General features: G+C 56.0%; 1 protein-coding gene across 5 annotated transcripts; it reads right to left on the bottom strand.

The window, feature by feature from the left end:
• Positions 1-25,555, bottom strand: PLEKHD1 (pleckstrin homology and coiled-coil domain containing D1). Of its 5 annotated transcripts, none has more exons than XM_045822930.1 (13): positions 25,436-25,555; positions 24,528-24,625; positions 16,462-16,551; positions 16,159-16,262; positions 15,202-15,293; positions 14,161-14,213; positions 7,383-7,477; positions 5,826-5,919; positions 4,149-4,327; positions 3,471-3,603; positions 2,997-3,141; positions 2,483-2,632; positions 1-2,173 (listed from the first exon to the last, which is right to left on the bottom strand). In XM_045822930.1, the coding sequence occupies exons 3-13, from the start codon at positions 16,498-16,500 to the stop codon at positions 2,004-2,006; spliced, it is 1,254 nt and encodes a 417-aa protein (XP_045678886.1). In that variant the 5' UTR covers positions 16,501-16,551; positions 24,528-24,625; positions 25,436-25,555; the 3' UTR covers positions 1-2,003. The 5 variants fall into 5 exon arrangements, with proteins under 5 accessions (XP_045678886.1, XP_045678884.1, XP_045678885.1 ...); XM_045822928.1 differs by lacking the exon at positions 25,436-25,555 and adding an exon at positions 16,867-16,960 and having other exon boundaries at positions 24,528-24,810; XM_045822929.1 differs by lacking the exon at positions 25,436-25,555 and adding an exon at positions 16,867-16,960 and having other exon boundaries at positions 16,159-16,235; positions 24,528-24,810.
• Positions 25,556-25,981: the final 426 nt, after the last annotated feature.

Genomic DNA, 25,981 nt, shown 5'->3' with positions numbered 1-25,981 from the left:
AACATTTAATTGGCCAAGGAATAAAAGTTTTGTTTTTTAAAAAAAAATCAGATCAATATATTTCCAGTAAGCAATTTCCACCTTTACATATTCTCATATAGGGATATTGCTCTTTTTCTATTTACAGTAATAGGTACAGAGTGAGTTTTTAACAAATAAATACTTGTGAATTGACCAGTTTGTTGAAGATAACCCAGATGGGCCTGAGGCATGGTAAGTACAGGGTGAAACGGGAGGAAAGACACTAGGGATTGGTGAAGGTGCAGGGAAAAACACTTTCCTTTCTGGCTAAGAGCTAGCCCAGAAAAAAGAAATGCATTTGAAAATGCCCAAAAGATCTTTCTCCAAAAGCAAACCAGTATTAGTCTAATGCTTTAAAAATAAAGATGCAAAAAATACAGCTGCAATCTTGGCTTTATAAATCTTCTCCCACATTTCAAAGTCCATCCTACATACACACTGCATAAGTCATTTCCAAGTTTATGCGGGTTTCTACATGTTTGAAGGTTTTAAATTTAGATTCCAATTTAGAGGCATTGATTCTGAAGCACCTCCACCTCCGTCTGCACCTAGACATGGAAGGGATTGGCTGCAGCCGTCCAAGTCCACCCACCACGGAGGAGGGACCGCCGAGATTAGTTTCACCAAGCAGCTCCGAGCACAGAGCAGGAGACACTCTTCCCCCCACAGAATAGTCCCACACAAGTCCCCAGGGACCTGCGCCTCTGCAGGGACTGACCCTACAGCCATCTGTCCGTCCCTCAGATTGAGCCCCTCCCTCAGTTTTCCAAGCAGCAGACACAGCACCTTTAATGCCACCAGTGTCCCAGAGCACCCTGACCCCAGACAGATTTCCTTTCTGGAGAGACCCACAGACTCGGGAGGCTTTGGAGGGTGGGCCTAGCAGGAGAAGGACTGGGTGAGGGACACACGCCACAACCCTCAGCCTCGTGGAGGGTGGTGGTTTCCCACAAAGGCTGCAGATAGGTGTTTCAGCTTCACCCCTGTTGACATGGGGCCAACCAATGGCTACTGGCCATTTCGCAGGCCCAGGCCCCCACCTTCCAGGGTTCACGGTCACACTGCTTCACCGGGTACAGCCTCTGCAGGGAGAGGAGGGAGCAAGGCCACCAAAGCAGGGGCAGCTGGGAGAGAGTCATCTGGGACACCATGGACCAACAGGGCCACCGTAGCCAGAGGGAGCAGCCCTCCTACTGCAGGAGCCAGGGCCACCTTCATCCCCTGCCTGACTAGATGAGTCCTCTGGAGGAGCTCTCAGCATCGCTGATGCCCAGCTCCCAATCAGGGGCCAGGGCCCTAGGCACATATGCAGGTGGGATGCAGTGGGGGGGAGGGGGGTAAGGGGGCCATTACATCACCCTCATAGGGTGCTGAGGCTGTAGGTGGATGAGCTCGCCTGCGGAGGGGAGCGAGCAGGTGATCCCACAGCCAGGGCCAACCTCAGGAAAGGCGATACTGTGGCGGTGTGGTATGCCATGAGCCCAGATGTGGCCAAAGTGAGTGAGGGCCCCCGACTGCGGGATGTCTATAGGTTGCTGAAGCAGAGAGCATTAGGAAGCCCCTCAGGGGAGGCAAGTATCAAGGTGAGGAGGGGAGGCCTGCACACACCAGGGCAGGCGGGGTGGCAGAGTCACAGAGAGGTAGAGCGGGCATGACAGAGAGCTGTGGGCCCTGCCCACCACACTCCCTGACCAAAAAAAAATGTCTCCACATGCAACCAGGCCTCTTCCTGGCCTCATCGTAACAACCAGGCAGCACCTGGCTGGGCCTGCATGGGCCTGGTACGGACCGAGGGTAGAGCCTGGGGTGGGGGTGGGCGTGGTGAGGGAGGTAGTGTCCCTGTCCTTTGAGGGTGAGGCTGCCCCCAGGAGCAGGCCTGGCCCAGAGGGGAGCTGAGAGAAGCCTGGCAGAGTCGGGCCCCCGCTGCGGCCCCTTCCCAGGCCCCACCCAGGAGAGACCTAGGAGGCGGGGAGGAAAGTCCTTCACTTCCCACCCTTGGGGAGTGCCGAGGGTGGTCCAGGCTGAGTCACCATGATGTGGTAGATGGATTCCCGGAAGCGCTGGTCTCGGCTCAGCCGCTTAGCCACCTCCTTCAGCTCCTCTATGTTGTTGGCTTCCAGCTGGGAGGTCATGAAGGACTGGGACGGCTTCACTGGGGAGATGATGGTTGTAAGCAGCCCTTCCTCCACCAAGTCTTGGCCCTGTCCCCAGCCCCAGCCCACCTTCCTCACTCACTGCCCTACGTGGTACCGGGAAAACCCAGCCTCTTCCCTTCCATGGGCTCCCCTAATCCCGGGAAGAACCCAAGGCTGGCGGAACAGGTTCAAGGCCACACTGTCTGGCCTCAGAACTGGGCCGGCCATTCCCACTCTGCCGTCTGCACTCTGCCCTCTTCCTGCCTTGTCACTGATGGCCTGTGACCGTCCCCATCCCACCAGGGCACACAGGCGCCCACACTCACTGTCATTCCAGGTGGTGCTGGACCGGCGCCGGTGGAAACGGCAGCTCTTGATGCGGCGAGTGGCTGCCTTGTGGATGTACACGGAGTTCTTCATGATGACCGGCATCTTGGCCTCCAGCTCCGCGTTCCGGATGCACTCCTCGAAGAATCCTGCGTGGAAGTTCCATAGCATCCTCCTCTCCCAGCCCGTTCGGCCCCGCCCCTCCCAGGTTCCTGGTGCCCGGGAGAAACTCATTGACCCCATCTCTGGGGAAACCAGCGCCACCTGCTGGGGGGAACAGAACTACAGGCTTTTCCCTCCCGCCCCTACAGGAGGTCCAACAGCCAAAAGCAAGCTGCACCAAAGAGATGCCTGCAGGCAAGATTCTGGAGAAACTCCATCAATATATAGAACATCTAATGCACAGCAGGCCCTTTGTAGGGCTCTAGGCTCTGTTCCAGGTTCCATGGGGCTGGACGTGGCTGCGGCTGAGCTCCAGGGCCGAGGGGCTGGGCACCAGAGGGCAGGGCTTACTTTTCAGATGGCTCACGTCAGCCCGCATCCTCTCCTCCTTCTCCTTGTTCCGCACCTTGGAGTTGAGCCCTTGTTCCAGGCTCCTCAGGGCCGCCTCAGCCTCCCGCAGACGCCTCTCCAGGTCCATACGGACCTTCACCTCAGCCTGAAGGGAGAGGGAAGGAGAGAGATGCGGGGTTCTGGGCAGCAGTTGCCACCTTCCCTGGAAGCCTTCCCTGATCACCCCCAGTTCAAGTGGGCTTTCTCGCCTTTGCACGTGGATGGAAGCTACCACCTCCAGCCCTGTGTCTTAAACCCTTGACGAGATGGCCTGACTCGGCCGGACACAAGGCAACGATGCCCCACAGAAGTGGCAGCTCACTGCTTCCCCTCAGGGTGGCCTGCACCTGGCTGCCCAGGTCGGCAGAGAGCATTCAGGTAGCTGCCAGGTAACGTGCAGGGCTGTGAGGGAAGTCTCCAGGTGAGGGAAGGCACCTTGAGCTCCTGCTCGGCCTGCTGCTTCTGCGCCGTCAGCTCCTGCAGCGAGTTCTGCAGCGCCTGGGACTGGCTGGAATAGAACTCGCGCTCCTCCTCCAAGGCCCGCGAGCGCTCCTCGTTCTCCTTCATCCTGCCCAGGGAAGAGGCCCTCGGTCAGGGCTCACCCAGGGTCTCCAGGGGTGGGGCTGCCCCTCATAGGCAGACCTAGCTGGAGAGGCCCTGAGACCCAGGCTTCAGGAGCCCCTGAACGTTCGGGGTCCTGTTGCCCAGGTGAGGAGAGGAGTACAGTCTTAGAATCAGAAACCCTGAGTCCTGAGTCCAGGCCTTGTTAGTTCTGTGACCTCAGGAAAGTCCTGTAACCCCTCCAAGGCTCAGTTTCCTCCTCTCTAAAAATGGGCTAAGAGGGCCTTCCCAGCAGGGCACAAAGCATAGTTATATGGACCTAGTGACTGTCAGGACGGCTTGCACCATTGCAAGAGACAATGATGCAGCTGATTCTGTGTAGTGAAGGTTCTATTCCCATTTGCCTGGTGGGAAAACTGAGTCCCAGGTAAAAGGAAGTGAGTGGCCTATCTGGGCAATGGCAACTAGAACCCAAAAGTCCAGGTGTCCAGTTCAAGGAAAAGTGCTGATCGCCAAAGTCAATCATGAACTGGAGGGTCCCGGGCTCCTCACCGCTTCTCTGCCAGGAGCTTCTCCTCCAACAGCTGCTGCATCTTCTCCTCGATCTGCCTTAGGTTGCTGTGGAGACCCTCATCGGGAGGAGGCTGCTCGCTCTGACTGGCCAGTGTCTGCAGTTGGTTCTCATTCTCCTCCAGCATTTCCAGGGTTTTCTTCTTCTCTATCGAGAGCTCCTGGCATGGAGGGAGGGAGAGAAGAGAGAGAAGGGAGAGAAAGAGCCCAATTTAGGTTCTGAACAGTGGCTACCCTCAGCTGCGTTCCAACTCCAGGGAGTGAGGCCCTCCACTCTCAGTCCTCTGTGAGGCCCACCTGCAATATCTTCGCTCTTCCCTTGAGTTGAAAGGCCAACCAAGATCTTCCTCACAACAAGGCAAGTTCACCCCTCCATCGAGGGAGTCAGAGAGGAGCCCAGTGAGGCTTCCCACGGAGGTGGCACCTACCACAGCCAGGGCCCAAGACACAAGGGCACTATGACCTTCTGGGGTTCTTGTCCCTCCAGGGACAAGTGTGTTGGGGTCATGCAATAAACCCCAACAGGACCCGACTGGAGACGATTTGCATCGTCCCCACTTATCAGACTGGGATCTTGCACTACCCAGGAATTCTGGAGCTGAAATATCCATGGGAACCCCTCCCACGATGTGAACTGGAAAAAGATAAACAAGTAAAGGCACCCCAAACAAAGCCCCAGTCAGTGAAGGGAGAAGAGAATCCCTTGCGCTCTGCCAGGCAGTTCACGAACGCAGTAAACACTGCGTTCTCCAGGGCACGCCAAGCTCACTTTAAGTGCTGGGCTTGGAACGACCTGAAGACGCAGTCTAGTGAAGTTCACAGTTTGGAAAACACAGCCTAAGGGTGTGTTAAGTGCCATAACAGATGCACAATGTGCCGTGGGAGCCCAGGGTTCAGAGCAAATTTCTGCTGTGAAAAGCCAGGGAAGCTTGACCCCAGTAATGTCTAAGCTAAGCCTTAGAAGGATGACAGAGTTCTCCAGGCAGAAAAGAGGTGGAAGGCATTCTGGGTAGAAGGGACAGTACAAGCAAAGGTGTGGAGGATGAGAGAGCTTGGTTTCCTAAGGGCATGTGAGCTCAGTGGTTTAGAGTAGGGGGTAGGGTGTCTTTGTTCAGAGCGTGGAGGGGCAGCAGAGGGCAATAGGGGAGGAGAGGCTGGCACCAGAGTTTGCCCTTGCGTGTCATGCTGCAGAATTGGCACTTTGTCCTTGACACATGCCACATTATCCCTTCACAGTTTCTGTGGTATCAAATGGAGGTGACCCAAGAGTTGATTTCCCTTTGAGCTCAATTTCACCCTGGAGCAGCTAAGTGAATGAGCCACAAGAAGGAAGTGGTGAGAGGCCCTGCTACCCATCCTAATCAATCCTCCATCTGGTATAAAAATATAAGCACTGAAGAAGCTGGATTTCCTGAGGCTGCGGTCATAGCCAGGGCAAACTTGAATTTGCCCTTCTGGGTCCCGCTATGGGCCTCATAAGTCGGCTGGAGTTCCCAATGGTCCACAGAGAGAAGACCCTCAGATCAGCACCTCTTTGTGCCCTGTTTAGCTTTGCAGATGGCTCAGTAATTGGAGAAATACTGTTGGGAAAAAACGGCATCACATGGCCCAACCAACCAGCCCGCCTCCTGGTCAGCTGGCCCACTGATGGGCCCTTACCTCCAGCGTCTGCTGCAAGGACTCTGTGAGGTGCCTCAGCTCCTTCTTCTCTTGCTCCACCCCCTTGAGGCATCTTGCAGTCAGTTCTAGCTCCCTGCGGGGACAGAGGGTATGAGTAAGGCAGTGCCCACCCTTCCCAGTCCCCTTTGTGCCAGGATAGCTTGTTTCGCCTCTTAATAAGGCTCGGTGGGGCCCCTGGAAGGCCAGCCCCTCTGAATGGCTGGGTAGGGGCCCAGGGTGGAAAGGAGGTCCCAGCTAAGTGGGGCTCTGCAGTCACTTGCTCCAGGTACGCATGCACTTGTCAGTGGGGAGAAACCCAGAGCCACCCTACAGGCAGAGAAGCGCCGGGGGACCACAGGGGTCTGGTCTCACTCGTCTTCCCTGGACAGTCCCTGCTGGAACCCACACTCACTCTGACATGGGACACAGTTGAGACCTTTCTCTGGGATGACAAACTCCTTGCTGTTTTTTTGTTTGTTTTTCTTTTTTCCCTGTTGCTTCCTTAACAAGCCTGGGCCACCTCAGGCTGCTGCACCTGGTTTCCCCTCCTGCTTGGAATGCCTTTCCCTTCTCTGGCTCAATTTTCCAAATCCATCTCCAAGGCCCAGCTCAGTCCAATCTCTGTTCAGGCCCGTAAGGATTGTGCATATATTTTAATTCCTACAGCACAGGGAGTTTGCCCCACGCCTCCTAGCACTCGGTCACATGTTACTGTGTTGAGGTTTCCTGGGCGTGAGTCTGGTTTCCCCAGCCAAATCCTCAGGAAGAGGACTTGTCTTCTATTCGGGGTCTGGCATAATCCTGGGCATGAGCGGGTGTTTGGGCTATTTACTTAGTAAGATTTCCTGAGCTTCTCCCTCCCCCATTTATATATCTAACGCCTTCCTTTATAAGGCTGTTGCAGAAAAATCTTTCTGGGCTATCAGTGATGACCAATAGTGATGATTATGCTGACCTTCGATAACCACACCACCACCACCAGCAACAGCACCCAGAGCAAGAGCCTCCTAATTCCTGGATAAGCTGCATCAGCACGACCTAGGGAGCTTTTTAAAAATATAGCTTTCTGGGCTCTATCTTTAGGAGATTCTAATTCTGTTTAATTATAATACGCAACTGGTTTGCAAACCACACACAGGACCAAAGAGCCCAAGGGGCATCACTGGCCAGAACGTGAAGGGATTGTGCAAGAAAGACAGGGGGTGGTGGGGACCTTGGCTAATGGTGCCTCCAGACCAGCGTGGTCCTATCTGCCCTGGGTGAGGGGGGTGGGTGGAGGCAGGAGGGTGTGTTGCTTAAGGCACACCTGTCTGCACCTGCCCATGCCCCATGCCCCATGCCCCAGCGGGCAGAGGTGGCTCATCTGTGTGGGGTCTACAGCTTTTTCTGGGCACACCCCAAGGCCTGGCGCATTGGGAAGATAAGACCAAGCCAAGTCATCAGGTAGTGACAGTCCCCTGGGCGGGGGCCACCCCATGGCTGACCAGGAGTGTGGTTTGTAGGTGCCCTCGCCCAGCTGCACCCTCCTCCCGCTCCCCTCCAGGGCACCACCACCACCTCTTGATCTGCTCCTGCTCCACTCTCAGCTCCTGCACCACCTCCTCAAACTGCTGCTTCTCAGCCTCCAGCACCTGGTTAAGGCGCTCAAGTTCCTGAAGAGAACAGAGAGAGAGGAGAGTCACGGACCGCGAAGGGAACCTCCGCTGTAACCCAGGGGCCCTCTGGGATTCAGCAGGGTCTGGGCTCACGCTGGACCAAACTTGAAACTGAGTCCTGTGAAGACCTGGCCCCCTCAATGACACACAGTGTCCACCAAACCGAAATCTGTGGTGACCTGGGCTCACTTAAAACACACTTATCGAGCTGAAGGCAGGGCTTAGGATTCCAACATCACTTCCTCCGATATATTATTCTGGACGCCACTCCCATCCTAAAGCACGTTGGCTGACCCTCAAGCCCTGGAGGATAAAGTGGTAAGTGCTTTCCATTAAAGATCCCTGGAGTGACATTTACTAGAAGTGGCAAAAAAAAAAAAAAAAAAGCCATTTTCAACCCCAAAGTCAGAGCATAAGAATTCTTTTTTTCTCAAGGCATCTGCGAAGCTGTGAGAGCCAGGCGGGGCCGCTTCCCCTATACTCAGCCCCCAGGCAACCGGACAGCCAGAAAGCGAGCACAGAGCAGGCTGGCCAGGGCGGCCACACCGCCCACGGCAAACAGGTGGTTTCCCTTCGCCCGGGCCCTGCAGGGGTCCTGCTGTCCTGGGCTTCAACGAGGGAGGGGCGGCGGGGGGTGGAGTTGGGGGATACACTGCAAGGGAAGCTCGGCTGGGAGCACTTTTGTGATGACCTCTTTGCTCCTCCACATTTCACCCAGCGGAAGGATACTTCTAGAACCTCTTTCCTCCTCATCTGCCAGTTCCAGATCATATTCCCACTTTTCACCCGGGGGCTGTGCTCTCACGGTTCAGGGAAACCCCACCAAAGGCGGGGCTGCCTGGAGGGAGGAGTCGCCATTGGCTTCAAGGTGATAAAATATATAAAAAGGAAAGAGATCGATTCCAAACCGCATGCCCTCCTTTCCCGAACTTCTTACCCCCTAAAGTTGCTCTTTCTGTTTTGTTCTCAAGTTGCTCTTCCTTTCTCTTCAGATCATTATTGGAACTCTTGGCGTGGCTCACTAGTGGTCACCCTGCGGGCCGCTCACTGGCATTCTGATGCCCCTCCCGCCACAGTGCAGGGCCGCAGTCACCTGCCAAAGCTGGGCGGGCCCTTGGGACTCGCTAAGTCCAATGGAACGTGAGCAGAAGTGTGTCACTTCCAGGCAGATGCCACTAGGAGGCAGGGTTGTGCTCCCTTTCCCCTGCCAAGGCTCCTGCTGCAAGTAACAGGGGTTTCACCGGCCTGAATCCCTGAGAGGTGAGGTGGAGCTGAGCCCCCAGCTGACCCACGTCGCCGAGTGAGAAAGGGACGTTGGCCATTCAAAGCCACTAACATGTTGGAGTTATGCATTGCTGCAGTAGACACAGCCATGTATAGACAGAATAGAAACGTAATTAAAATGTTATTCTTGTCTACCCTCCCCCTTTTAATGATAGAAAAGTTGAGTTTCAAAAAGTCTGAAAACCTCAATTTGAATACATTCTCCATAGCTGACACTTGGTGTTGCTAGTGATGATAACTTCCCTGTGGCCTTCAATTCAAAACACTGACTTATTTCCTCTCTCTGATGGCCTTTGCATGCTCGGCAGGGCTGTTCATGGGGCTGGAGAAGTGACAGGCTATAAGCATCCCTGAGCTTAGACGTGAAAAATCACACAGGCAGCTGGCTCTCACGGGCACCTGGCTTCTGCTGCTTCAGGACAGATCACCCAGGACCCAGAGGGAGGATGCCACCCCATGCCCTCGGCGTCTCCTCCCTGGAGAGCCCCCTTCTCCAGAACTCTGACTGACAAATATTTCCCTGTACTTACCATGACACTGGGGTATCTTTTTGTAATTGAAAGTGGGAGAAAGTAAATGATTAAAACACCATGGACATGTCCATACACTCCTGGTAAGGGTGTAAATTAGGTACAAATTTTCTGAAAAGCAAGTTGACAATAGGCATCGGGAGTCTTGAAGCTTCTTGCCCTTTGAGTCGGTCATTCACCTACAGGACTCTACCCTACAGAAATATTTAGAAAAGTAGACCAGGACTGATACACAAGTTGCCTTTCACATGCCCCCAGCTGGGGCCCTGGCCCGCAACCCAGGTGTGTGCCCTGACTGGGAATCAAACCAATGACCTTTCAGTTCACAGGCCGGCACCCAAGCCACTGAGCCACACCAGCCAGGGCAGAATAATGCATTTTTAAAAACACTGAAATTAAACACAGAAGTTGACAATAGCTGTCCACTGTGTGATTAAGGATAAGTTTGCTTTCCAAGTTTTATACAAAGATCACAATTTCTACCATGAGGAAAAGGTTACGTATTAAAGAGGAAAAAAGAAAGACAATCTCCTTCCCGGCTGCTCGCTTCTTTTGCACCTTTCACTCCCCTGTATGGCTCTTAAATGAAGCTGATGTCCAAGTGCAGCTGAGAATGCTGATTAGAGTGAAACCTTCAGCCTATACACATGGAGCAGCCAGAACCTCCTGTTCCTGCAGCCCAGGATGGTATGAGTGTTTGTAGCGACCCGGCCACAGGCTGAGGCCAACCAAGATCTCTTCGGCTAAAGTCTTCCTTCCCACACAGTGTTGTTCTCCTGACTACTGGGCTTGACTTAAGTTGCAGGGGTACAAGGTTGGAAAGGAGACACTAGACAACAAATTCCAGCTCAGTGAAAGGGAGAACTTTCACATAATGAAGCAATAATGCAAAGGCAACCTCCGGAGGGAGGGAGTTGTACATCACAGAATCAGGATCAGCATCCACCAGGAAGGTCAGCAAAGAGCCTCACTTTGAAGTGCGAGGTACTGTCCGACTCCAAGAGTCTGTGTTCCGACTGGAACACCCTGGGTGGCAAGAACCCCGCCTGACTGGCCCCGGGCATTTCTGATTTCCCATGTGGCTGCCCATGCACAAGGCCATGCCCTCACAGTTTGGCCAGAAAAGAAAGTAATGGCAGGCTGCCCTCCTCCAGGGAGTAAGAGAAATGAGGCCACAGGGAGCCAGGGACACCAGAGGGACCTGGGACGAAAGAGGCCATGGTCTTCTGGCCCCGTGCCCCAGAGTCCCGGCCCCGTCTGCCCACGGGGGCTGTCAGGGCTGCACCATCACACAGCGCACATCTGCGTGGAACTCGCCAACCCACCGAGCACTCCCCTGCTTTCAATTTCATAACGCCTCACAGCAACCGGGACCTAGGTGGGCACAGCCACTACTCTCATCGGAGGAGCACAGGTGGAGAACCTGAAGGTCAGGGAGGCCGACTTGTCCAAGGCCGCACAGGCAGCGGTAGAGTTGAGACTCCACCCTGGGGCTCCTGACCCCAGACCCTGAGTCTGCCCTGAGCAGCCTCTGGAGGCCAGAGAATCTCCATCTCATCACTGGGCCCTTGTCCCAAATGCCCTTTTAAGTGGCACAAGGCACACCCAGACAATCTCCACAACCTGGAGCAGAGAGGGTTAAAGTGCAGGGGACAGGCAGACCCCTTATACGGATGATTAAGTTGAGGAAGGAAAAACCTGGACGGAATGAGACAGTGAGGTCTGGAGCAGCTGGCACGGGACCGAGAGCCCGGGCACGGTCCCCTCCCTCCCGCCAGCCCAGAGCAGCCTTCACCGCGGCCACCAGCTGGGCCCCAGTGAGTCTCACTCGCATTTTGTACCAACACCCCACAACAGAGGGAGCTCACAGCTGACGGGCACCCGTCCTTCAGAGTGCTACGGCTTTCAGCGAGGCCTGTGTGCGGTGGGTCTCCACTGTCCTCGTTTCCCGGCTAAAGACCTAGATAGAGTGTCTAAATTTTCCTCCGGCGGGCTGCTGCCCCAGATTCAGCCTCTCTGATGGATAAGCCTGTCTGTCTTCCTGCCAGTGGCTCTGTCTGTCACTCCATCCCATCCCCTGGCTTCCTGAGTTACCTGTCTTTAAGGCACTGATAATGCACCAGAAGTCTCACTTCTCAAAGTGTGCGGAACTGGTGGGAAACTGGCCAGAACGCTAATGCAGGACCTAGAACGAGAACCTGGAGACGCAGGGGCCCGAAGCTGCCGTCACCACACCGGTCCTCAGACCCACACGGTCCTAACACGAATGCTCGATGGGTTTGGCTTGGGAGTTCTGTTTGTGTGGGCTTGCATTTTTTTATTGTTGTTTACTGAAAAAATGATTCTGAAGTCCAGCTGGGAGAATAAATGAGCAAGAATATCTGATAAAGTTTTGGAAGAAGAAAAATGAGGGTGAATTGTCCTACTGGATTAAAGTCAAGATGTAATGTAAAATTACAAGAATCAAAAATGTGCATTCCGCCCTGCCTGGTGTGGCTCGGTGGACTGAGTGCCAGCCCACAAACTGAAAGGTTGCTGGTTCGATTCCCGGTTGGGGCACATGCCTGGGTTGTGGGCCCCCCAGTTGGGGAGTGCGAGAGGCAACCAATCAATGTATCTCTTACATATTGATGTTTCTCTCCTCTTTCTCCCTCCCTTCTCCTCTTTCTAAAAATAAATAAAATCTTTTTTTAAAATGTCCATGCATTGTTAAAGGGTCTTATTTAAGAAGAAAAAAAAGATTAAAAATATGGACAATAAAAATGGGAATAAATACACATCTATCAACAATTACTTCAAGTGCAAATGGATGAAATGTCCCAGTGAAAAGACATATGGAGGCTGAATGGATAACAAAACACAACCCTTACAGCCGCTGTCTACAGGAGACTCGCTTCAGAGTGAAAGGCACACACAGGCTGAAAGTGAAGGGACAGACGCAGATACGTCATGCAAATGGAAACAAACAAACAAAAAGTGGGGGCAGCAATACTTACAGCAGACAAAAATAGACTTTAAAACAAAGAGACAAAAGATGACCTAGCAATTCCATTTCTGGGTATTTATCCAAAGAAACCCAGAACACTACATCACAAAGACATCCATATGTTCGCTGTAATCTTCTTTACAGTAGCCAAGACACGGAGGCGACCCAAGTGTCCATGAACAGATGAACGGGTAGAGAAGTGGTGCTCGCGCATGACGGAATACGACTCAGCCAGGAAAAAGAATGAAGTCTCGCCACCAGCAACAACCTGGGTGGACCTACAGGGGCTGTGCTGAGTGAAATGAGTCAGACAGAGGAAGACACGTGCCAGATGATTTCACTTATACGTGGGATCTAAACAACAAAATAAATGAGCAAGCAGGACAGAAACAGACTCACAGATACAGAGAACATTCTAACGGCTGTCAGATTTGGCAGGGGAGGGTGTCGGGGGGTGGGTGCAAAAGGTGGAGGGATTAAGAAGTGCAGACTGGTCGTTACAGACACTCACGGGTACGTAAAGCACAGCATAGGGAATGTAGTTAGTAACGCCGTACTAAGTACGCACGGTGTCGGATGGGCACAAGATTTATTGGGATGATCACTTAGTAAGTTATGAAATGTCTAATCACTGCATTGTATACCTGAAACTAATATAATACTGTCCGCCAACTACCATTAAAAAATAAAAAGATATTTAAACTAAAAAAATAGTTCATTCATAGAGTCATTCCACAAACATGTATGAAGTGCCCGACCTGGGCCAGTGGCTGTGCCAGGCCCTGCGGCTCTCTGGGGTGCTACGGGGACGGGACCTGAGGACCTACTTCCGAGCCCAGTAAGGGGTGGCTGGGGAGGGTATGCAGTGAGCAAGAGTCCCATCGAGAGGCAGACATGAGGCCAGGCTGCCGCCCCAGCCCTGTGCCTTGCCCGTGAGAGGACAGGGAAGAGCCACCGGGCAAAGGGCAGCGGCCTCCCTCTGCGGGCCTCTCTGGGCAAGCCTGCTTCGGGCTCTGCAGCTTTGGGCCTCGGGCAGGGCACGTGCAGGATGGGCGCATAATTAATTACGACATGACTGTGATACTAACAAACACAGATACCCACTAAGCTCATGTTCTGTGCCAAGCGTTTTATATTTAACATCTCACTAATCCCCACAACACCCCTAGTGAGACGGGTTCAGTTATTATCCCCATTGTTCATGTGACAATGTTGATGTTCAGAGGGGCCACACGGCCACAGGGTGGCTCCAGGGCCGTACTGCAAACCACCACCCTCACCTGCCTTCCGGGGGATGTAATGATTCAGAGCAGGCAAGGCCCAGCGCTGGGTGGACACTCCAAAGGAAGTGGACTTCAGTGGCTCCCCACCCCCGTATGAGGCACAGGCTGCCTCAGGCCCATGCTTGGCCCCCTTGGGACTTGTACTATCGACATTTAGAGAATGAAGGGACCCGGAAGATAACCAACTCCCTCCCCCTTCAGGTGCCAGAAACCCCTCTATAAATCATACAGGCCGTCCCAGCCTCCTGTGAGTGTCATCAGCAGCAAGCAGCTCCTTGCTTACCCACACAGCTAATGAAATTCTGGGATGGCTCATTCTCTTAGAAGGTGGCCACCTGCCCTTTATACTTTGCTCCCCGGGGCTGGCCAGAGGAAACACACATCTTGCCAAGAAGCTACTGCAAATCTTGAGCACTGTCATCTCACTGGCCCTCCTGCTCCACCAGTCTGACTTTCCAGATGGTTCTCTGGGTGCACTGCTCCCCCACATCCTTCTCTCATGCCAGAAACTGAATCGTACACCTAGGCTGTCCAGGGCCCCCAGAGTGGGGGGTGGGGGAAGGGCGGCGATTCTGAGCAGCCTCCATGGGCGCCTACCTCTCTCTGCTCCCTCTGCAGGCAGAGTTCTTCAGTCTCCTCCATCAGTTTGTCTGCCAAAGCAAGCACACACACACACTCCATGAAAAGCTCACTCCAGATCGGGTCCTGAGGGGTTGGTGCCTCGGTCACCTCTGTCACCTCTGCCACCCTCAGCTTCTCCTAAGGAAGAGGTCAGCACAGCCGCACCAGGCCAGCCAAAGGGTACGGCCAGCTCCTGGAGATGGGAGCTGCTACCCTTCTTTCCTGTCACTGTCCCTGCTTTGTGCACGCACAAGTCAAGGATGGTCTTATCCTCCGAAGCTCAAGTGAGTCTCTGCAGCCCCAGGGGCTGCACGAGTGTCTGGCTGGTGGGGGAGGGCCAGTCCTGGGCGGAGAGGGTGCCTGGAGCAGGCAGAGGGGAGCCCGTGTCCAGGCCCTAGGTATCTAAGGAGGTGCAAGGAAGAAGATCCCAGGCGAAGGACCAAACTCCAGACTCAGCTTCTTTCCCAAGCAGCATGCTAACCAGCAGGCGAGGGGCACCAGGGCCTGGAACCTCATCTCATGCACAGGTTTGAAGTGGGCTGTGGTGTGACAGCCAGAGGCAAGCCAGGACCTGGGGGCCCAGGGCAGGCGAACAACATTGACTCCACTTTCAGAGCCCTTATTGCCTGCTTGACGCAAGGGCTCACGGGCGTTTTCTCATGTAACCAACTCCATCCCCACACCACCTCCAACAGCTTGGGGCTGTTTTTGTCCCCAGTTTAAGTATGAGGAAATTGAGGCTTAGAGAGGTTGTGCTGCCTAAAGACATGCACAGCTGACAGATAAGTGACAAAGCTGGGTCCAGAGCCCAGGTTCCTAACCAGCAGGCTCTCCTGCCCCTTGTCAGATGGCCAACAAGATGCTTATCATAAAGCCCTCCAGGCTCCAAGCTGGTGTCTGGCTCCCCATGGCCGCTAAGTCCCGCCCACAACACCGACCTCAGTCCTCCAGCAAGCCCCTGGCCCCGAAGTGCTACCATCAGGGAGTCTCAGCTCCTAGCCCAGCCCTCCAGCCAACCTAAATACTCCTGCTTCTCCTTGGCCAACTGCAGCCCCTGGGCCTCCAGGCTTTTGATCATGGCTTCTCCCAGCTGGGCGTTCTTCCAGGTCCTGGGGAGGGAGGGCAGATGGGACAGGAGAGGAAGAAATACAAAATCGTGAAAACAGAAGGGTACGGGAGAAAGAGAATGTGAGTGTTTTGTGCGTGCCCACCCCTTCTCTCCAGAATCCCAGCTCACATTCACCCTGGCACCCCGGCTCTGGGCATGCCACCAGCCTTGATCAGTTACGGCCCTGGAGGCTGGCCCAGGCTGCAAAGTGGGCCACTGTGGGCTGGGCCGACAGCGCTTTTGGAGCAAAGAGGAGACTGCTTCCTGGCTGCTCTCTACAGCACTGAATAATGCCTCCCATGCGGCACACGGCCTGGCACGGAGCGTGCACTCAGGGTTATTTGTTGAACTAAAAGCACGACCCATCATGAGTAGGCAGGTGCCAGGACAAGGGTTTACGGGCAAATGAACTGTGCTGGGCTGGAGGTTTCTGTGATAGGGCCCTGACTTACAAAGCTCTGCCTGTGCCAGGGTTAACAGCAGGCCTGGGGAGATGGGATGGGGCTGGGGAGGTGGCCCAATCCTACTAGTGATGCTGGATTCACTCTGAGGGCTGGAGACAAGTGGTGTCCATGCCTGCCCCCTGTGACTCTAGACAAGCAAAGCTCGCTGTGCCTGATCAAGCTCACACAGGAGACCTCTCCCAGACGCTCTAAGCCTGGCCTGCATCCCCTCTCACCCACCCTAACTGACTCCCACGATTCTGTCCTCAAGGAGGCCCAGACATTCTCCTCCCACCCTGCCCTCTCGCTGCACCCTCAGTGCCCCCGGGATCCCAGCGGAGAGACAGGGAGATCAGGGTCAGCCCAGCCCGCACCCCTCCCCCACCACTTCAGGCTGCCCCCACCCCAACTGGGAGCACTTACACCTTCCCCGACTCCTGCAGCATCTCCAGCCACTGCGTCTGCTCAAACTCGGACTCTGCCGCCAGCAATATGTTCCCCTGCCAGGAAGAGGGGCCACGGTGCACCTGAGAGAAGGCCGTTCAGAGGACATGGAGGCCACCCCGGGCCTCCGCAAGCCCAGCTCTGCTCTCCTCCGCTCACATCCTTATGGCACTGAGACACCCCCCACCCCCGCCACTGGAGGGGTTTCCCCAGGGGCCCGGGGGGCCCAGAGAAGCTGCTCTGCCCCTGTGGAGCCCAGGCTGAGATGACAGCTTTACTCACATGAAAGTCCTGGTGGGATATTCTCATGGCGTAGGGCATGCTGGGCTCTTCCCTGGCCTCCACCAGGCAGCCACCCAGAGGGATGACACCCTGAGAAAGAACCAGAACAGGCAGCTCTCACTCCACCCAGCCCAGGTCACTCAAGGCCTGTGGGAGCCCTCAGCCAAAGCCCAGCGGCGCTGCGGGCCCCAGGCTGGGAGCCGCACCAGAGCTCTCCCAGGAGGGAGAGGCAGGGCCCGGTGGCTCCAGGGCACAGGAGGCTGGGGGCCCAGCCCAGAGGGGGCGGGGGACTGTGTGCCCTAGGAAGGGTTTGTGCCCAGACTCTGTTAGATCGGGAGAAGAGACAGCCTCCTACCCTAACAGAGTACCCTCCCCCACTGTGGCCCTGGGGAGAGGCCCCCTCACCTTAGGATGTATATTGAAGTATTTATTGGTTTCAAAGCTCTTTTTTTCACTTTCAGAGTAGTAAAGAAGAAAGCTCTCTTTGATGATGAAAAACCTACAGCAGGAGGTGGACAAAGAGGGACAACAAGGAGAGAAGGGTGAGGCTCCTCGGGGCCCTGAACTCACATGGGGAGCCCATGGGACACCAAGACTCACCCTCACCCACCCACATTCCACCTCCGGGCAAACAGCAGCCCCCAGGGTGGCCCCTCCATCCCTGTCCAGCCGCCACCCTTGGCACCGGGGGACATCTGTGCTACATCCTCCTGGGTACCCTCAGCCCCTTGAGCCATTGTCTCCAGTCCCTTAGGGTCTCCCCCAGGAGGGGCGGAAGGAGCAGGAGGGAAAGAAGACTCAAGATTCCCTGATGAGTCTTCTGACAAGTGATCGGGAGGGCTGTCGATCAAGCGAAACGTGGGAACCAGGCTCGTGGGGCCAGGCGTGCGGCCTGCGTGTCATCTCCCTTTGCTCTCGGCCTGCTCCGCAGCCTCCTCCAAGGACTCGGTCAGACTTAGGACTTCCGGGACCCCAGTGCTTTCTGACAGTTGGGGAGGCGACAGCCTTGATGCCCACACGTGGAGCACTGGGAACCCCTAGGGGCCAACTCAGGACTCAGGGTCCGCACTGACGAGGACAAGATGACTCCCTTGAGCCTGGGTGCTCCTTCCTCCCGGGACCCCTGCTGCTGCCGCTGTTGTAGTGACGGACCTGGGAATGCTGGGAGCCGTGGGGAGCTGGAGCCGGCTCAGAGGGGCTCACAATAGCCATTGGGGTGAGTCTCCTCTCCTCCGAGTTCGGTGACATTGTGTTGGTAGCTTGCTATCGGTCACAGTGGGAGTGTTTACAACCATAAGCATCATCAGATGCCACAAAACACTGTTCCCCCCACCATGCCACCCTGAGACCCCACCGTTAACCACTGACCAGCACACCCCTTGGAGGGGAGAGCTTGAAAAGTTGCTGGTGGGCATCACTAAGTCAGCCAATCTCTGAGGGTTCCCCCAGCCCCTGAACTTTCCTGAGGCCACAGCTGCTGCACGGAGGGTCCCTGGGACTGCTGACAGCTGCCATCTCCCCTCCCCCAGGAGAGCGAAGCACACTTTGTCTTTCGGTGTGTGTCTCACGCCCACCCACATTCTTCTCCATTTGCACTGACCCTCTCTGCCCAGCCAGACACCGAGTGGAGCTGTGGACCTCGCAGGTGACATCCTGCTAAAACCAACTCTCCCCAGGCCTTTCTGCCCCCGGTGGGGAAAGAGCGCATGGCCACCACCCTTGGCAGGATGGTGAGGGCGTTCTGGGCCCTCCGGCACCTGACCCCTGCCCACCTTCTCAGCTTTCCCCCCACTTCTGCCCTTCGGCTTCTCTGCTCAGGTGAACGCTGAGCTCACTGCTTCACCCCTCGCCACATCCTGCAGGATCCTGCGGAGACTAGGCAACGCTCCCTGGAACACCCCCCGTCTTGCCCCTCACCTGGCAGAACCCTTCTCACCCCTGGCGGCCAGAGCAGCCCACGCTGCTGTATGAGCCCCTTCTGCACCTGCTGACTGGGGTGGGCACTGGGACTTAGAGCCACGGCCACACCCCGTGTGCCCACCCTGTCCCAGGATGACATTGGGGTCCTGGAGGACAGGCTACATCCCCTCCATCCTGTGAGCTGAGGGAAACATCCCTGCCTGTTTCAAGGGACCTTCACAGAGTCATTAAGAACACAGGCTTTGCATCACAGAGACCTGCCATCTCCCACCTGGGGGGCCCTGGGCAAGTGAGCTCACTCTGAGCTTCAGTTCATTTGCCTGCAGAACAGGGGCGATAACACCCACCTCAGCTGATCGTCCTGAGGATCAGAGGAGAGTGTGCTTTTCGCTCTGCCAGCCCAGCTGGAGCAGTGCACCCCCGGGGTCTGAACACACGCCACCCACAGGAAAGTGTGAGCCGGGCAGCTCAGGTGGCCCTGGGGCCCTGCTCTTCCCCTCGAATGGTTTCCGACGTTCCATTATGGACTGAACTATTCCCCCTGCACACAACTCATATGTGGAGCCCTGACTCCCAACCTGACTGTCTCCGGAGATGGGGTCTTTAAGAGGCACAGTAAGTCCTCCCTCACTGCCGTCAATAGGTTCTGTGACTTCAAGCAAAATGACTTATAATGAAATTAGTTTTACCACAGGCTAATTTAGGTAGATGAGTTAAGTTCCTATGGCCTCTCATCAACATTGTAATGAAGTGACGTTGAACGGAACGACTCTACTCCGGGCCCTACCGTGATGAGGGTCGGCGAGGTCCAACAGTGGGCCGCCATCTGAGGGCACCATGGCCTCATGCAAAAAGGGGGCGCCCCTCTCCCCCTGCCACAGGAGGACAGTGAGAAGGGGGCACCTGTGAGCCAGGAAGCGGATCCTTTCCAGCCCCCGACCACGCTGGCACCCTGACCTGGGACTTCCGGCCTCCAGAACAGTGAGCAAATGAACTTCTGTTGTTTGACTGAACGGTTTACCAGATGGTTACCATCTACGGTGTTTTGTTATGGGAGGCTGCGCTGACTAAGACAAATACCTTCTTGCTTTCCTGACACTTCTGGAGCCTCTTCCCCTCCCAGGGCAAAGCACTGTGCCAGGGACTTGGGGGTGGGCTGTGGCAGGCAGATGACCACTAGGCACCGGGCAGGGAGAGAAGAGTGGCTGTGGAGCCCAATGACCTCCGTCCCTCCAGCCACAGCCTCAGCCAAGCTCCCGGCCTGGCTGAGCCTTCCTTTCCAAGTTCCTCTATAAAATGGGGGTGTGAGTATCTGTCTCTTGGGGCTGCTGTGAGCATTCATTCATAGATTCAGCAAATAACCACCTCCTCCTTTCCGGGCCCTGGAGTTGGGCTGGCTACACAAGGGTTGGGTGGTCTCATAGGCAAGCTGCCGTGCTAAGTGCTCTATAAGTAGCAGAATATTTGATCTATGTAACTCTCTCGCAAGGTGGGGCTCTTTGATCCCATTTTGCAGATGAGAAAACTGAGGTTTAGAAGTGAAGTAAATTGTACCAGGTCACACAGCTAGGGCAGAGGTGGAGCTGGGATTGTAACCCACGGACAACAGTCCCGGCTCCTACTTCCCCCATCACACTGCCTAAGGAGCTGCTTCCTCCCTCGTGCTAGCACCTGGGCAGGGAGCAGAGGGGCCAGAGGCTGTAGGTATCAAGACTGAGGTCACTGAGGGTCAGAGCTCTGCCACTCACCAGCAGTGTGACCAGGGCAAGTCACCTGATCTCTCCAAGCCTCGGGCCCCTCAGTGTAACTTGAGGGTAATAAAAATACCTATATCTCTTAGGGTTGTTCAGATCATTAAATTAGTTTGTTCACATAAAGATTTAGAACACTGTGTGACACAGGAAAAATAATTCAATAAATGCTTAATTTTATTAGTACCATTATTATTGGGTTCAGTATCTGCTGCAGCCTCCCCTGACCTTTCTCATTTGTGCTCCCATGGTTCCTACCAGTGGGAGCTGCTGGCCACTGCCCGACTGGCCGTCTCCCTGTCCCCTAAGCACACAGCACTTTCCCTCCCTCTTGTCTGGAGCCCCGCCTTCCATCCAGGCCCAGCTCTACTCCTGCAAAGCCTGGTCCTCAGCCCAGCCCTCAGGACCCTCCTTGCCCATGTGCGAGGTAAGGGGTCATGTCAATCTTCGCTGCCTCCTCTCTCCAGTCATACACAATAGTGTTTTCACCTCTAGATGAAGGAGCACTTACAAGGTGCCAAGACACACGCTTTGCTGAGTGTTTCAGTGACATTACCTTATGTACATCTCTCACAGTAACTCTGAAGGTGGAGATATCTGTTTTTCTATTCTACTGGTAAGGAAACTGAGAGACAGAGATTAAGCAACTAATAAGCGGCAAACTTGGAACTCCACGTTGCTGACAAAGCCCACGTTCTCCACTGCAGTGCTCTGGGATGCCTGGTCCTCCCCATCCCGGGGCACTGTCGCGTCTGCACGCTACGGGCCAGCTCAGGTCCGAGAGCGTTAAGGAACCACGGGGTATGGCCAGTCACTATGCTGGGCCCCGGGGCTTGATGATTCCCTGACCTCAAGGAGCTTATAGTCAAATGAGGGAAAGTTAGTAGAAATCAATAGTTTTAAAAGTAACTAATGTTTCTGGAGCTCTTCCTTTGTGCCAGGCCCTATTCTAGAAACATCATTGTGTGTGCTAACTCATTCATACCTCACATGAGCTAGGTGAGGTAACGAGCTCAGAGAGCTTAAGTAATGTGCCCCAGATCACACAGCTGGTAAGTGGGGAGCCGGGGTGAGTAAAATGTTCACTGCGACACTGTGAAGAACCGGGGTACATGGGGACAACGTGAAGCACCAGGGTACCCCACAACACTGTGAAGCACCAGGGTACACAGAGACAATGTGAAGCACCGGGGTACCCTGGGACACTGTAAGTTTGTAGGAGACACAGGAAGACTGCAGACCAGGGAGGAATGAATGGTTCAAGTATCTGGCCACGGGAGTTCTCTGCGAGGAGGGTTTTGAAGAAGGAATAGGAAGGAGTATCTTAGGAATCTGTGAGGGAGCAGAAGGGGAGATAGATGCACTCCAGGGACAGAATGGGTGCATGCGGGTTGGGGCCACCAGCTCCACGGCTCCCCTGGCACTTAGTGGGCTCTGCGAGTCAGCTCCCTGAGGCAGGGGCCCCCTGGCCACCTCACACCAGCGGGGAAGGAGGCGCCAGAGGGAGTGCAGCCCCCCTGCTGCAGCAGGGACTTGGCTAGGCCCTCCTCACCAGGGGCTCCAGCCTCAATGTTGCCCAGAAGGGCTCAGGGAGAGGGACTAGAATTCTGGAAATAGCACTCTAAACCTGGGGCAAGAGTTCAGCTGTGTCCCAGCTCAGCGGCCCCCTTGGGGTAGACACTGGCCAAGGCTGAGACGCCCCACCCCTTCCCCCCTCTGCTCTGAGCTGCCCAGGGTTTTGCCAACAGCAACCGTTTCTCCACAGCTCACAGACTACAGGGAGAAAAGCCATCAACCTTACCCTCCAAACAGCTCTCCCTGATTCTCCTATCTCTGTGAGGTGATGTTTTTTATCCCTTTCTCCTTTTGTTCCCCAAAGGAAAAAAAAAAAAAGCTGAGCCTTTAGTTCAAGGGCATCTTCCCAGCCCAGGGAGGGAAGGGCTGCTTGGGCGGTAGGGGCTGGAGGCCCTGAGATGGACCTTGAGTGGAAGAGGCTTTATGAAAGCCAGCTGGTCACAGCCGGCTCCATCCTACCCATTCCTTATTTATGCAGCACAGGAGCCTTTCCAGGACCCTCCCCACAGCTGCCCGGCGAGGGCATCGATCGTCCTAATGGCACGGCTCTGCGGGTGGGGCCTGAGCTGCCCACTCCCCAAGCCTTCCTGTGGCTGCTAATTAGTTGAGGTCAGGAGACTCCACTTCGCAAATGGGGAACTGGAGCCCGAGGGCTCTGCTGGGAAGTGAGAGGGGCCTGAGCTTAGCATCATGCCTCTCCCACCCCCAGGCGCTGGCTGGCTCTGTCGCTGACCCAAGGCTAATAAGCTGAGTGTGTGTGTGTGTGTGTAGGGGGCGTATATTTCTACAACTGTGAACATGGACACAGGCCAGAGTGGGCAGATAGGATGTTGGTTTGTTCCTGAGCTCCAGAGCAAGGGGAGCCTTCACACAGTGGCAGCTCTAGAATTCTTAGACTGGATGTTTTTTTGAGTGGCTGTGGGGCTACTGAGGGAAATTCTTGGGGGTGTGGGCGGTGCTACAATTCTCCACGCCCTCCCTGGCTTCACTAACATGTCTTTAGCTGGGAGCCTCCGTCCCTGACACCTCCCAACTCTGGGTACAGGAGCCAGGTCCCCACAAGTGTGGGTGAAGAGGGGTCAGAGACATACTCTGGGTGGGAGGGGTGCTGGTCACAGGTTCCTAGCATTTACAAGGGATGCAATCAGGTGAAAATGCCTGGCAGCAGAGGTCTTGGATGGCCAGGCCCAGAAGCAACACCAAGCACAAGCAGCCAGGCCCAGTGGAGGGGCGTTGGCTGCCTGGAGCAACAGAGGCAGCGGGAGAGAAAGGCGGGGCATGCTGCTGGTGGTATTTGAACGCACAAGCACTGGAGCGCCCCAGAGAGACAAGGCTGTTCCTGGCCCTCAGGGGCCACAGCTCAGTCGGTACAATGCTGGAAGCCCCTCACAAGATGTGCCCCCTGCTGCCCAGGCCTCTGTACTGTAGGGGATCAAAGATAAGCTTAACTTTGGAGGAACTCCAGGAGCCTATATCTCATTAACTCGCAAAGAGCAACCTGGCAGGACTAATAAAAGTGTGTATGAAAAACCAGCCACATAATGTGTGAAACACCATTCACAGCTCCGTTTGTTCCGTGGTCTTGTAGAAATGTGAAATTATTCATGAAAATAGAGCATTAGAACCAACCACTACGAACTCCATCCCTGTGATCTGTGGTCCTGGAGACATCTGAGGCCCCCTGCTGCAGGGCAGACTGGAGGTGAGGGATGGGAAGGGGCATCTGGACACACGCCCAGTTTCCTGGCTGGTCGCACCTCCAGGGAGCTGGGTCAGGGTCGGGTTCTATAGGCCATTCCAGTAGCAAATCTCAGAACTGAGGTTGGCTTGAAGGTGGAAACTGTCCAGGAGACAGTCCCTTGCTCCTGAAACCGGTGTTGGCGCTCCCCTTCCTCCAATACCTTTCAGGCCCACTGGCCAGTGGAAAGCAGCTGCTGATGTCTAGGGCGTTGCCTCTGAGTTGGGGACCAGGAAGCTATGGCTGCTCTGACCTTCCCCCCCTCCCCAAACCTTCCAAGGGATCAATTCTTCCGACAGGACCAATCCATCCCCAGCCCCACTCCCCTCAGTTTCTGCTCCATTTCCACCTCAGCTCAGTCCCTCCGCTCTGTCCCAGTTTCTCTGCCTGAAGCACTGGAATCTCTTTTCTTTCTGCCCAGGGTGTTTTGTTGGTGGTGGTGGTGGTTTTTGTTTGTTTGTTTTAATTATTGCAAGGGCTAGTTGGAGGAGTTGCCAACATCAGCTCCTCCAGGGCTGGGCACAGACCCTTTCTGGCCCTCTCTCCCTCCCCTGGCCTGAGTCGTTTAGAAGATCCCACAGTGCACATCGGTGGGGTCAGGACACCCGTGCCGCACCTCTAGGCCCACCCCGCGGCCTGGGGGAGGGGTGTTGTGAACCTAACGGAATTGGCAGTGGGGATCCCAGGAGGCTATCTTGGCCGGAGATGGAGCTTCTCCTTACAAAGCAAAGTCTGGTCCAACCTGACCCAGCTGGGCTCCTGCCACGGCCACGATCTCTTCAGCCCACACCTATCCTCCCCACCCGGACTTGGATCCATTCCACAGAGAGTGACCACCGCCCCTTCCCCCCTGCCCCAGGCTGATAGTCCCACCCCTGCTCCACCAGCCCTCGGGCGGAGATGAACCCAGCCCAGACTGGGATCCACACATTCCAGGGGATGCATCTTAGAGTGAAATGAGGGGAGGCCAAGGTCACAAAGGGAGGCAGAGGCAGGATGGTAGTGAAGGGGATAGGTGGGAGCCCACATGCCCTGGTCTCCCTCCCGGGGTGGTCCACAGGGGGCGAGGGAGGCGCACTCACCGCCGGGACCACTTGGCGGATGGCCGCCCGAAGGGCCGCTTCCACAGCACGCCGTAGAGTTGCACTTTGGTGCTGATGTCCAGAGCGTCCGAGTCGGCCTGCTCCAAGGACGGCGAGGGCGACACCGAGTTGGACTTGGACATGAACATCCCGCCTTAGTGGGGCTGCCCCGGCCCGGCCCACCCACTCCCGGGGACTGCAGGGACTCTGGTTCAGGCGAGCGCGGACGCGCTGCAGGCGACTGCGGGAGGCGGTGTCTGCAGGCCGCTCCGGGCGCCGTCCGGGTGCGTCCCAGCCAGAGGAGACACGGAGCAGCCGACTCGGGAGCTGCTGCATTAAAGCGCGCGCGCGAGAGCGTGGCGCCCAGGGGGCCCGGGGCGCGGAGCGCGCAGCCTACGGCTCGGCCTCCGGATTGGGGCCGGCCCGGCGGGAACTCAGGGGGGAGGGCGGCTCAGCCTCCGCCAGCAGCATCCCCCCCCGCGCCCCGCCGCCTTCCCTGGTCAGCCCCAATTCTGGTGGCCCGGATTGGCTGGGCGGGGCAGGTGAGCCGGCTGGAGGCCAGCCCCGAGCGCCAATCAGTGCTGGCTCCGGCTGGAAGGCCGGGCTCCGCGAGTCCGGAAGGTCCGGGCGGGTCGCTGGGCCCGGGATGTGGCCTCTGCACGTCCCCACGCCCGCCGCTCGCGTCGATCTCTTCCCCGGGTTCCTTAAGTGCAGCGCTTACATCGAAATTGGGAACCACGTCTGCTTTATAATGAATGGGCTCGGAGTCACCCCTGCAGATCCCTGCTCGCTTCTGAGCGGGGAAGGGTAAGGAGCAAGCTTGGGTTTGGGGTCAGACATCGGGCTTGGAATCCTAACTCAGCCCTTACGTAGCGCCTTGAAGCTGCGGTGAGCCTTGGTTTTCTCACCTGAAAAGCACAGGTGTCTGTACCTCTCTAGGCCGGGCGGCGGCCAAGGAAGACCAAAGTTAAGTGCTCGCAGCGCCTGCCCCAGAGGAGGCTCCGTCCCGGCCGGCGGCCTCTCCCTGCCTTCCCCGCCTCCTCAGGTGGGTTTCACTTGGCTGGGCCGCGGCCTCGCGGGGATCAGATTTCCTTTCCTGGAGCTCGGCTGTTTGCGTCGGCGTTTGGCTCTTGGCACCGAGCCCGAACTGCCAGCGCAGTCGGTGGCTGTGATTTATCTGCGCTCCTGGCCCGTGCTCCAAGGCCGGCGCTCCATCCACTTCCGCTGCTCCCAGCGGTTCTAGGTGACCGTCCCGCTTTCAGGCCGGGGCAGAGACGTCTGTGTGTCCCCAGGGGGCCGCCCGCGGGAAGGCTGTGTTCGCACCGCTGTCTGCCGGCACCGCTCCAACGGCAAAGAAGTGAGTTGGCTCAGGATGAGGCTGCCAGCCAGACCGCGCTGCCGCCTTCTCGGGCGGAGCAGCCGCAGGCCGCCTCGGGGCCATCAGGACTCGGGCG

The sequence above is a fragment of the Phyllostomus hastatus genome, unplaced genomic scaffold (assembly GCF_019186645.2).
Source record: "Phyllostomus hastatus isolate PE091 unplaced genomic scaffold, TTU_PhHast_1.1 phas_scaffold_501, whole genome shotgun sequence".
Taxonomy (NCBI): Eukaryota; Metazoa; Chordata; class Mammalia; order Chiroptera; family Phyllostomidae; genus Phyllostomus; species Phyllostomus hastatus.
Note: the sequence above shows the minus strand (reverse complement) of the source record. Positions and strands in the feature narration are given on the sequence as shown.

Excerpts from the sequence above, each read along its gene's own strand:
- PLEKHD1 (XM_045822926.1), bottom strand. The coding sequence starts at position 24,863 with ATGCAGCAGCTCCCGAGTCGGCTGCTCCGTGTCTCCTCTGGCTGGGAC. Across the intron at positions 14,214-15,201 it reads GGAGAAGCAGGAGTATTTAG|ACAAACTGATGGAGGAGACT; the intron begins GTTGGCTGGAGG and ends TTGCTTTGGCAG. Across the intron at positions 7,478-14,160 it reads TGCAGAGGGAGCAGAGAGAG|GAACTTGAGCGCCTTAACCA; the intron begins GTAGGCGCCCAT and ends TGTTCTCTTCAG.